The sequence below is a fragment of the Pseudonaja textilis genome, chromosome 1 (genome assembly GCF_049901715.1).
Source record: "Pseudonaja textilis isolate UNSWEBS1 chromosome 1, rPseTex1.2, whole genome shotgun sequence".
NCBI classification, from domain to species: domain Eukaryota; kingdom Metazoa; phylum Chordata; class Lepidosauria; order Squamata; family Elapidae; genus Pseudonaja; species Pseudonaja textilis.
The window spans coordinates 309,761,914-309,774,866 of record NC_141990.1 but is presented as its reverse complement, the minus strand read 5'-3'; the positions used below and the strand labels follow the sequence as shown (position 1 = coordinate 309,774,866).

The following is a 12,953-nucleotide window of genomic DNA, read 5'->3' as shown; positions in this document are numbered from 1 at the left end:
AGACTTTGGCTCAAAGTCTAGTCTCAGGAAAGTTCCAAATAAAGCCTTGTGTATACAATAAGCCCAAAGTTATTAATTCAGAAATTATCAGTTGAACCTTAGAGCGTGGCTTGGTGGTCATGTGACTGGGTGAGGAACCAAAATAACCCAGATGTCTCCTGCTGGAGACGGGATTGGACTAGATGACCTCTGAGGTCCCTTCCAGCCCTGGATTGCTGTGCTGTTTCAAAGCATCCTCTGAAGCTGCGACTAGTGCCAGGGTTTGTGGTCCTTCCTTCCTCTCCTTTTTCTCTCCCCATCCCTCCCTCCATATCTTACTCACTTTCCCTTCCCTCTTTCTCCCTTCCCTCCCTCCCTCTTCTTTCTTTCTTTCTTTCTTTCTTTCTTTCTTTCTTTCTTTCTTTCTTTCTTTCTTTCTTTCTTTCTTTCTTTCTTTCTTTCTTTCTTTCTTTCTTTCTTTCTTTCTTTCTCCCCTCCTCCCTTCCTTTCTTTCTCCCCTCCCTGCCCCTTCCTTCCCTCCCTCCCTCCCTCCTTCCTTCCTTTCTTCCTTTCTTTTCCTTCCTTCCTTTCTTTCTGTCTCCTTTGAAAGCCTCCCTGGAGCCTCCTGGCAGCCAAAGGGGGCGGGGGCGGTGCCAGACCCCCATGCGCCCCGTTTTGGGTCTAGAAAGCCTCCCTGGAGCCTCCTGGCAGCCAAAAAGGGGCACAGGATGTCGGCATCAAACATGCGCCACACCCCATTTCTGCTCCCATGAAGCCTTCTTACACTTACCTGGGAGCCAGACTGGCCACATGGTGACTCCTGGGAGGGGTGGCGGGTGGGGGGATGGTTGACGGAACTACTTGTTAGCTGAACTGGATGTAAAATTAACATCCAAATCTGCTGACTCCCACCCCTGGTTATAGGTGCATAATCTTTTTCCCCTTTAACAAAGGAGTCTTCTTACAAAAGATTCTTGCCAGAAGGACTGTCAACTGGAAAAAAATAGATTTGACATATAATTATTCCAACCATTCCAGTTTTACATACTTTAAGTATTAACATGGTAACCATTTTATGAAATAATGTAGTTCCAGGAAACATTTTCCATGAAATTCTTCATTTTGTATTTTGTCCAGGTCGTATATTAATAATAACCATATTGTCATAATGAAAGCTTCGTATGTACAAGCAATAAATTTAATACCTTTAAAACACCACAGATCAATTCTGAGTTAGAAAATTGCTCATACCTTTCTATTCTTCGGTAACTAATCTCTCAACCTGAATATTTTCCATGTGACTTTCAGTTATTTTTAAATAAATTGCAATTTTTAAATTTCTATAATATGCAGATAGCTTTCTTATATGACCATTTGGAAGACTATTTTGGCAAGGAAGCCATTTCACTGTTTGGAAAATATCTCTCCTCTTTTCCTTACAGTTTGATATTTTCAGTATGTTGGGACAATTCCAGCTAGCGCTGCTTCCTGAAAATTTACTGGCAGTGTAACAGACCCTCCTCTGGAGAGAGAAGAAAAAATAGAGTGCTGTTTCAGCTTGAATGAAAAAGCTTCCCTTATTCAAATAATTTTTTTAAACATAGAGCTAAATTCATAAATCTCTAAGTTCTTGCTTCCTGTGAATAATATATAATACCACAATATAAAATTCTTTCCAGTTCTAATACAAACAATATTTTGAAATGTGGCTGCATTATAAGTGACAGTTTCCATTTGTTCAGATGGCAGATGCAGTTCCACGATACTCTTTTTTTTTGTATATTGCAAGAAAAAAAAATTAAATAATAGCATCTGAACTGGTAGTTGATTAGGGTCAAAAATGGGCTGGGTAGACAAACCTTCAAAATGTTAACGCAGTATAACAGCTGTGAGGAATTCATTTTTTTGTTATTATCAAGAGAAGGTTATGATTATGAGGAGGAGCAGGAGAATTGCTATTTTTATTTATTTTATTTATTTTGTCAAGCAATTATAAGATAACAGGTATAAGTATAAACATAGTTATGGATACATGAAATGGACACATATAAGAAAAATAAAAAAGAAACGATAGGATAGGGATGGTAGGCACGTTGGTGCGCTTATGCACGCCCCCTTCAGACCTCTTAGGAAAGGGGTGAGGTCAATAGACAGTCTAAGGTTAGTAGACAGTCTAAGTTTTGGGGGTTTGGGGAAGAAACCACAGAGTCAGGTAGAGTATTCCGAAGATTGACCACTCTGTTGCTGAAGTCGTATTTCCTGCAATCAAGTTTGGTGCAGTGTTTATTGCAGTGTTTTTAAACAAACTAAGATGTAAACAAATCAGAATTATCAGTAGAAGATTCTCAAAGCTGAAATGACAAAAAGCTGAGAAGTCCAACATAAACATTCCAGAACTTGCTTAGAATGCACACCTATCTCACTTAGGAGTTGATATTGACAGTAGTTTCTTGGGTAAAGCAATAGCTTAATTGATGACATTGCCATAAAAAGGACTCAAGGATGTTTATCTGAGCAAGACCCCCCTGCCCCTGTCCTCCACAGAATCACTGTTGCATACTAATGCCTCTTTGCAGGTGATACCTTGCTCAAGAGTATCTAATATTATTGTGAGTTAAGAAATACAAGAAAAGACACTGTCCATGTTCCAGTAGAGGTCATCTACCAGGACAACCAAAGCAATTCCATTTCTGTCCCAGTCTGAATCCTGAACAAGATCCAGAGATTAAATTTCTCCCAGGGCTTTCTGCAGCTGAAGTCCAGGAAAGACCTATGCAAAAAAGAGCATGCCAATACCTCAAAGTTTTATGACACATGTTTACTCCCCTTAAACCGGGATGTACCACATTTAACCCTTTCGTAATTCCTATGCCATAGACAACTCCAATTTGCGATAACAGTCAGCTGCCTTTCCTTACGACAAAAAGAAAAACATTTTCTGCATCCGTTTGCCAAGTTTTAGCTATTGGTTAAATGTAATTATTTTTATTTTAAAAGGTACATTACAGTTACGTTCTGTTCCCATTTGGCATTTGCTTCATCCTTTCCCCTTTAGGTGACCTAAAGTCTAACTGAGAGAATGTCAACCTGGAGGAAAAAAATGTTTACCCACTTCTGGATTAAATGATCAAGCAATGAATCTTGGTTAATTTGTGGTTTGGAAATGAGTTTCATTTTTAAAAGAACAGTTAAATAGAATGGATTTACTTTAGAATGAGAGTTAATGATAACTAGTGTTTTGGTGGGAAAAGCTATCCTAATTATTCCTTACATGCTCTCATACTCTTGTTCTCTCTTCTCCCTTCCCCTCCCTCCCTCTCCCTCCCTCCCCCCCCCCACACAGTTACTGACTTTTGTTTCTTTTCTGCTTCCACTTTTAAATATCTTTATGTTCTTGGGTTTGTTCATAATGGCAGTTTAACTAAGTGTCAGTCAACATAGATTCTTGTAATATCTATTAAATGAATTAAAAAATAAAATACATACAAAAATGTATGTATTTTTGATGGCGTCTTTATATTGAATATCAACTTGTTTGTACCTTTTTATTCAAAATCAATTATATGGAATAATTATTGTCTGCTGCTTTTCTTCTTGTCCGAGTCAGAATTGCCTCTTGAATCCAATTCTGCATGATATTTGCATTGCACCTTTTCCCTTGGATTGTATCATTTCAATCAGGACACTTTTAGGAATTGAATCCTCTCTCTCTCTCTGACAGAACTTTTATACATTGGTACATTAGTTAAAATCAAAAGTACATTTTTGGCTGATGTTTTTCTTTAACATGTTCATACATAGCCTGCCTTTAGAATTTGCAGTTTTACATTGGCATCTCACAGATGTACTGTACCAGAAAAAGGGGACCATTGTAATGGTGCCATTCTTGACATGGTCGATGGGGTGGGTCTTGGCAGCATCCAGGCAGCAGAAGACTCCCTTCAGGAGCTTGGCTTCAACATAAAAGCTCTTCCACCCTAACTAAAAGGGCAAGAAACAATAAATGGTATTCATACTCATTCTGCTGAGAAAATTCAACGTTACAAGCTCCCACCAATATTTAACAGAGGCAGCCTTTTTCCTACTGCCTCTTAATACAAAATGTAGTATGCCTATGTGATCGAATTATGAACTGTAATTAGTTCCTACTGTTCGTTTCTAACATAAATAAATTATTTGGCATAAATAGTACCAAAGACAATCATGCTTAACAGAAGTGTATTGTAAGAGATCTGTGCACCGATGTAGGAAAACAGCACATTGGCATAAAGCTAAGCTAACGCTCCTTTCTTTTTCTAATTGGGATTTCCTAAGTTACAGAGAACTGCATTTTATGTAATGTTCTATATCTGGCAAAATATGCTTTTGTTGGGAGCTGCCCAGAGTTGATTATAAGATGGCTAGCCATATAAACGTTTTAAATGTTATTTTATTTTATTTACCCTTGGTTGGGTGGGTGGGTGTCATACTGGAGGTAGTTAAGATAGTGAGTTAAGACCCCACTTCCTCCCCGTGTGCATCTTATTTCCTTCTTTGCCATCTTGGTTAATTTTAAGTGAATTTTAGTGCCAGTATTTATTGTTTAAATGTTTTATTGTTTTATCTTGTTGCTTTTATAGATTGTAAGCCACCTAGAAGTGCCTCTAAGCAAGAAGGGTGGCATATAAATTAATACATAAATAAAAACTATACTAAATAAATTTAAGAAACACAGCCATTCATAATTTCTGTTTCTTATGTAGCATTCAAACAAGAAATTGTCAAACCCAGTGTGAATCATGGTTAACTAATTATTCTGCTTAAACGTGGGGAGGTGGAAGATTCTTGCAGAAATTAATCTTGCAGATTAAGCTTCTTACAGAAATTAATCCATATGGATCCTTCATTTGTTTGGGTAAGGGGAATAGTTATATTTGCCCTACATCCCAAAAGTGTCCATCTTATGTTGAAGTTGAAACTAGGTGAGGTTGAAATTGATACCAGGTGAGGCTAGCAGGAAAAAATGGGTATGATAAATTTGCTTTTTCCTATACTATGCTTCTGACAGAAGGATGGTTGCGGCATAACCTTTCCCAAGATACTTTGTTAACAACAAAAATACTGCAAATGCTTTGCTGTCACTTTTGTTGGGGTGTTTCCCATGTGGCTTTAAAGGATAAAGGACTAGTTTTAAAGGATGAAATATTTTGGAATCACATTGATGTAGGATCAGAGGTGTGAAACTTATATGGTTTATAAAGCAAAATTTAGATTTTGCATTCTAGATTATTTTGCATTTAGTTTTAGTATTTCCACCATAACATCTTGCTACACTTTTGCTTCTCAAAATTGAAAGTATGCCAAGTAGGATGTATTTTAATATTTCCATTATAAGAGGGAAACACTTCTGTACATTGAGTAAAACAGATTCTTCTGGATTAAAATAAAATTGTCCACCTCCAATAGCGTCCATTCAAATGTATCCACTTAAAGCCAACTATGAAAGGAATGAGTCCTAGCCAGCATTTGACATCTAAATTACATACTGTAGTTAAGACAACTAGTAATTAAGTAAACCAACCATTTCCATAGTACGGTTCTTGAAGGAAAATTTTTTAATTGGATATAGCAATAACACTTAGACTTATATACTGCTTCACAGTGCTTTACAGCCCTCTCTAAGTGGGAATATATCTGAAGAAGCTTTGAACAAACATAGAAGCAATTTTTGAAAGTTCAATCTCTAACTTTGTTTAGACAAATGAAAGGATAATTCCCATCCCCGTAGCTTCAAATCATAATAGTGTCCTTCCAAAACCTCTCTTTGGCTTTTGTCACTTCTTTAAAACTTCAGACTGTAACTGTAGCATTTAGTTATTTTCTTGTCCTAGAAATTAACATTGGCTATTAAATGTTAATGAAATCTAAATAAAAAGGTGATAATGTTTACAGATTGATGACATTCATGCCATATTCTTGATAGCATTACAGGAATGGTTTGCCATAGTTATTGTCCAGAGAATTTTTTGGGACTTCCCAGTCTAACTACTAATAGACATTAAATTCCCTATGTTTCCCATCCAAGTATTTACTGGAGAGACTCTGCTTAGTTTATGAGTTCAGCCAAGGTCAGTTTATGTCTGCCCTCCCAGGTCAGCAAGATAGGAAACATGGACAGATGAGTTAATTCTACTTTATGTTAAGGCTACATTAACAGAATAATGAAAGTTTGAAAGTGTAGATCTCTCATAGTCACTTTTAACATCCTGATCAATTAGGGAAGGTCCTTCCTAAGTTTCTTCCTCTGACCATTAAACATGTAATAAATTGCAAAAAACAAAATGTGTACCCATAGTCTAAAGAGAGGTATAGGATCTGTAAAAAGTTTGATTACTTTCTGGTGCCCTGGGAACCTGCATTTCTTGCTTTTTATAGAACTTTCTCTGTGCCTGTTCATCACCTATAATGGAGAGAAAAAAGTGGTGCTATTTCTGGCATATTAATGATCACTAATGCTGATATTATGATGGAAATCATAGGTCAGCACATTTAGAGGATGCTATTTGCAACCTACCATTGTTTAATACTGAAATATTGTATATAGGGAACTGTCATCTACCTGGAATACCTAGCAGCAAATATTATGATCATAATTCTTCCACTTGAAAAAGATAAAGTAACCCTAGACATGGAGTTGCTGAAATTGAAGAATATATAGGGACACGATTAGACATGAACATTTTCTCTAGCATGTAATATACACCTATTATAGGGAAGGAATGCAATTTGCAAAAAGTATTTTCCTCCTAACTACTAATATAGTTGACAGAGAAAATAACCAAGCAGAGATATTTGTTCCAAAATTGAGACATTTGTGCAAATAAGAACCAACAGCTTTTATGTTTTAATATAGAAGCTTATGGGAAATATTCTAGTAATATAAATTTGATTTATTGGGGATAGACATGATGGGATATACAGGATGTACCAAAGATCAATTCCCATAGACCAATCAAAATATGGTTTTGTTTTATTATTATTATTATTTTCAAATAAGATGTTACTGTACTTAGCATTGTTCAAATGTCATGCATCAAATGAATAAAGAAGTGTTTAGAGAAAAAGGCAACTAATTTGAACATTTAATGTGATTTATCTAATAAATTGACAATTGGGTATAGGGTTTTTTGTACATCCTATACATGTATATGGCACTGTTCATTAATGACAAATATGAATAAAAACAAGCAATTTAAGACACAAAGAACAAAATGATGACTATATTTGAAGATAATTAAATATTTCTTAATATGGCAACCTATGTGTAAAAGACATATTTATAATTTTAAAAAAGAATGTTTTTGAGTATGTCCTTAAGCTAAGAATTTGTTTTCAGCATCAGATTCGCACTGAACTCACAATTGTTTCAAACAAGTGAATTATTTTCTGACTCAAGCATCCTTCATTTCAACAGCCTGATTTTATCAGAAAATAAAATTTTAGTTTTCAAAAGTTAATCATGAATTAGAAATGATTACTAATACATTGAAAGACTTCTGGTATGTCTATCTACTGCCGATTAATTTTCTCTTTTAAATTATTTCCAAAATAATTAATATTTGAATGCTTTCTATATCTTTACATAAGGTGGCTGGGTTTTAAATGCTAAAGAAGTACTGATAACATATTTTGACTGAAGATGATTATAATAGATAGTCCTTCAGGCTCAAAGAAGACACTGAGTCCAGTTTTGGGAGTGGAGAGTCTGGTGCAATATGAGTACTGAAAATCCATTGTTACAATAGCTGTGGCTGTTACTCTTTCATAAGGCTCACGGTTTTCCATCAGTTATTGGCAACACCTATATTTGGTATAGGCTTCATAGCACAGGGCTCACCGGCTGGTTCTGTCAGCAGCCACAGCTTCTAGTTCCCTTGACTGGATGTCACAATAATGTAGTTTCTCTCATAATGTCTTTGTAGTGCTTGTGTGGACAACCGCAAGATCTCATTCTAGTCTCCAGTTCATCACAGAACAACTAGTGGGGCATACAATGGTTGTCCTTTCTAATGACCTGTCCTATTAGAAAACTAATAAAGTCTTTTTATTAGTCTTTATTTTTAAAAAGAGAATCTGCCAGGGATTAGGAAAAATCATTATGTACCACCACATATAAGCTATTGTTATGTTATCAAATATAATCCACTAAGAAAATATAATCTACTAAGAACTCTTAATCCTTCAGGACAGACAAAGGAATTAGGTCACATTTTGCTAATGAATAAGGCAGCTTCTCTGGTAACTTTTGGAAGCATGAACTTTATGTATTTCATGTGCTTCTGTGTTTCAGATAAGCAGCATCTTTTTCAGTGACTTTTAGCCTCTGCATTATGTAAAGTATTTAAGCATTAGCTTCATTACTAGTGCTTCCAATCAGTTATCTGGTTTTACTCAAACTAGTATTTTTTTTATTTTTTGTGGTCCAAAATATTCTCTACAGTTTTCTCCAGCAGCATAATTCAAAATATTTTCCTTCATTCAGTTCATAGCCATATGTTACAACTGGGAAAACCCTTCATAGGTTATGAAGTGTGTCACTGCTATTTTCTTTAATAGATTCCATTCGAGTTGCTTATAGCCTCTTAGCACATCTTCTGCAAATGAAGGAGACTCAAAAAAGTATTCAATCCCTGTCACATTTTAGCAATATTTCTGGGGTTTGCCATAAGCTCATGAATCTTATTTGCTCATGAATCTTATTTTAGAATCTTATTTTATTTATTTTTATGGCTTAGAGAAGGCTGTAAAGCACTGTGAAGCTGTATATAAGTCTAAGTGCTATTGCTATTATTTATGCACAAAAAGCACAATAAAGAATGCCCTCTTGAAGGTGCCATTGGATGTTGTGTATCTATATATTAAAGGAATTTTTAAATCTGATATTAGCATCAATGTGCTTGGCATAAGTATTCCAGCCTGCTTTCTGGAAATTCCAACAAGGTTTACGAAGAACTGGGATCTGGAGTTCTCTTCTGTTGATTATAGGCCTATGCCAACTGTGGAAATTGTTCAATCTATCTCTAGATTTGAGATTATGATTTTACTACTCCAGGGGAAACAAAACAAAGGTTTGGGAATAATCCTTTGCCAATGAGCAGAATGAAATGTGCCTCCATCTTTAGCATCATATATAAGAGTAAGATTATTTATTTCCATCCTATTGAATAATCTTCACCTGGATAGCCAATTGATAATAAATAATAAATAATTGCTGTGATAAATTATATCAGCAAAAAATCTAGAAAGCATTTCCAATCTTTTATAAAAGTTGTTCCTTCTCTAGTCAAACAGTTCAATTTAGCCATTTCTGCAAGTGGTGCCATCTTCACAGTCAAAGTTGCCATTGACTACTAAGATGGTGTCATTTAAATACATTTCATGTTATGTCTCCAGAGCAAAGATGGGAATTTTTTTTGTGCCTAGGGTCACATTTCTTTTTAAATTCAGCTATGAAATATGTGGGTGATAAGAGCTTTCTGCAGATGACCAGTTTGTCAAAGAGACATGCAGTAGTGAGAACAATATAGTATTTCAATTATCTTGAGATATGCTAGGAATCTAACTCTGCTGAGGTAGTTTTCATAGCAATTTAGATTGGATTACCTTCTTCTTAGCCCTCTGCTTAATGGAACATTGTTTTAAACTGTGATAAAAATAATCCATTGATGGACAGTTATCTTTCTGTCAGATATTAATAAAGTTGAAAAACAATCTTTGTAATATTTACAGTTGTCCTGATTCCATTATAATATATCTTGGCGTCTGTTCAAAGGTTTAAGAAGTCTAAGTAATAGTTTGGTATTATTAATTGTTTCAGATTATTTTTAGATAGAAAAGCTTATTTATTAAGTTTGAAATAGCAAAGTAATGTTAATTACTGGAGAAAATCACTGTTGGTCTGTTCTTTTGTTTATGTAACCACTGATATGCAGAGTAGGTTTTAGGATACTAATCACAAATAGGGAAACTTATAAATCCTGATATCTTTCTCTGAAGCCAGAGCCTAATTGTGTAGTGAGCATGGTATGGCTATCACTACTGTGGATTGTTCCTGATTAAGTAGTGATTATTTCAGAAGTTTATCCCCATTGTTTCTTGACCCATGTCCACAATAGTTCATCTGTCTCATAGTAGAACTTTCCTGATCTATTCTGACCGCTACATGTTATAAAATCTGCTTTGGAGGATATTTTAATCTGTAGGAGCAAATTTAAGATATGGGGAAAAGATGTTTGGAGATCATTGGACCATTCAAATTATATTTTATTCTTTTCTACAAATGGTGTGATATGTACTATTTAATTATCATTTGAGCTTTATAAACAAAGCCTTATGGTGCCATTTTGTGGCAGTATTGATACCATTTTTATGTTATTTAAAATACCAGAAAGGTTAAAAACGTTTTCTTTTTATAATGTAATTTCTTATTTTACCTCCATAGACATCAGGCATCCGGAAGAACTCTCTCTTTTAAGAAAGTCCCGTGATTCAACCAAAAAGAAAAAGAAAAAGCTGGATGACCAGTATGAGGATGAAACACTTGAGCTGGAAGGACCACTAATCACCCCTGGATCAGGTAGGAACCTACCCACTCTCAATAGCATGAGTATGCAGAATATTGTGAAAAAGGCTTGGAGGGGGGGAAATCCTTTCACATTTACTAGTAGTAATTTTGTATAGCCACAATTCCTTGATGGCTATGAGAGAAATGGCATTTCAACTTAAGTATGCATTGGAGACTAAATAATATTTAGTAATTACAGTGTTTAATATCCACTTGCTCTGTTCTGCAAAGGCAGTAGCACTGTTTAAATAGTATTTTCACTATTGAGCCTAACTTGTGTATTAATTTACCATATATTAGCACAATTGTTTTGAGCTTTATGCTGAGTGTGAGGCAATTTACTGCATATTATCTAGCTTGTTCCTTGCCAATTTGTTTATTATTCTGTACTAAATGGGTAGTACCTGAGTTTTAGGTCTGGTGAAGTGCGAGTTTATATGACTCTCTATTGCTAGCTCATACTCTATTCTCTTTTATTCCCAGGTAGATCACAGAAAGTTTCAAAACGTTTAACTTTATCCTTGTTTTTATTTAACAACAAACCATACACATGTTTTTCACATTTTAAAAACACTGTTCTTTGCTTCTTTAATTATGTAATGGCATTGCTGTAAAATTGGTCTGTGACTTGTTTGTAAAAAAGAGATTAAATAGAAATGTTGAATTTAAGCAAAGTTGTAGGATTTCCAAATATTTTAAGAACAGTTGTGACTGAACCTTATGCTAAGATGCTGCTGCGCTGAATATGTTTCCAAAACAGATAGAGAGGAATTTAAGCTTGCATAAATGAACCCCTGGACAATAGAGAAAACTGTAGGAAGTTTTCAAATATGGAGTAAAATAGATTGAAATGAAGGGAACAAATTCCGTGCTTGCAGGAACCTCCATAGAAAATGCTTTTTATGATGCAGTGTTGAAATTCTTTATGGGAGGAGGGTATGATTGAGCACTTACCAACTCCAGACTATTGGAGTAGGTCATAAATCTACCCAAAGTATGTGCTATTCAGAGCCTTGAGTGCCATCAACACTACGTCAGTTGTAATATACTGCTCTGTGGACAAGACAACATTGTCTGTTATGCATTGGCATAGCAATTGTATCTTTTTAATCATCAGCATAACAATAATGAAAGCTATACCCATCTTCTTTAAGTAGTTCCACCAGATATTGATATAAAGTTCTTTGAAAACCTCTACATATACCCTGGGCCTGCAAAAAATTCCGTCTACTGTATGATACTGCTTTGAAGAAACAGCTCTTTCTATTGTTGTCAGCAGGAACTGCTGATATTCTTCTGAAGTCTGGCAATGCCAGTCCCAGGAACCCCTGTGGAGAAATGTAACAGATCATTTTACTAAAGCAAACCTGACTGGAAATTTAATGCCCAAACATCTTTCCTGTCTCCTACTTAAAATGCTAGCCTCCTCTTTTTAAGTGGCAACCAGAGATGTTATGTGCCAGCAAATGACTTCATGTCAGATGTAACTTTTCTGGCCGCTTTACTGGATAATCAGATGCTTGAGATTAGAATGCTAAACCTGCTTTCTAGAACATCGGGCCCAGTGAAATCATCGGAAGAGATTTGTATAATTACCATCAGTTATCCAATGTTTTCAAATTTCTGTGTGTGGATATGTAATTTCCAATTTATTCAAGAAAGGATTTCAAGGAAAAAAATAATAATTTGAGAGGCAGCTATAATAACATTAACATGAATTGAAGGGAATCTTGTTTTGGTTGAGTTATTTTACTTTTCTGTTCCTTCTGTATTCATTTTTGATTATTATTTACATTATTTAAAAAAATTGAGACCAGTATCTGTGTTTAAAGATTAATCGATGATAGTACTTTGCCCAGTTAATTTACCTCAAGTCCTTCGTATGTATTTATCTAAGCCACAAAAAAAAACCTAAAAAAAAAAACACCTTGAAGATTATTTCTGTTTTCCCAGCACAGCTGTTTTGCTGTAAAGTGAAAAGAGTCAGTAATCCTAAATTTAGTCTTATTTGAGTCTTTTTTTCTCCATCCTCTCCCAGATATGTTAAAATTGTGGACAAGGTTCCCTTTTCCTCCAGTGTGAATGTCCAAACTGGGAAATACTGCAATTACTTGTATGAAGGAATCTCTTCGCTGATATTCCCTAGCTTTTTTCTGTTTTGTTTTAAATGTAGAACCAGAAATGGCATTATAGCCAGGTAACCGCAAAACCAATTTTTTATGCAGTGTGAGAAGAGGGTCATCAGATTCAAAAGTTCCAAATTATATTCTTCAGTAGTTTCATGTGGAACAGACGTAACCCTATGGTCAGTCACTTAAGTGTGAAAAAGTAGTCTGCCAGCACTATCTTCTTGACATAGCCCTTCCTGGCC

At 35.2% G+C, this 12,953-nt stretch overlaps 1 protein-coding gene across 10 annotated transcripts in view; it reads left to right on the top strand.

The window, feature by feature from the left end:
- The window catches only part of FERMT2 (FERM domain containing kindlin 2), a 79,329-nt gene that overhangs the window by 31,240 nt on the left and 35,136 nt on the right, over nt 1-12,953 (top strand). For all 10 annotated transcript variants that reach the window (XM_087922445.1, XM_026698746.2, XM_026698747.2 and 7 more), the window contains exon 4: nt 10,460-10,594. In XM_087922445.1, the coding sequence (XP_087778571.1) occupies nt 10,460-10,594 (135 nt within the window). The remainder of the gene's footprint in view (nt 1-10,459; nt 10,595-12,953) is intronic.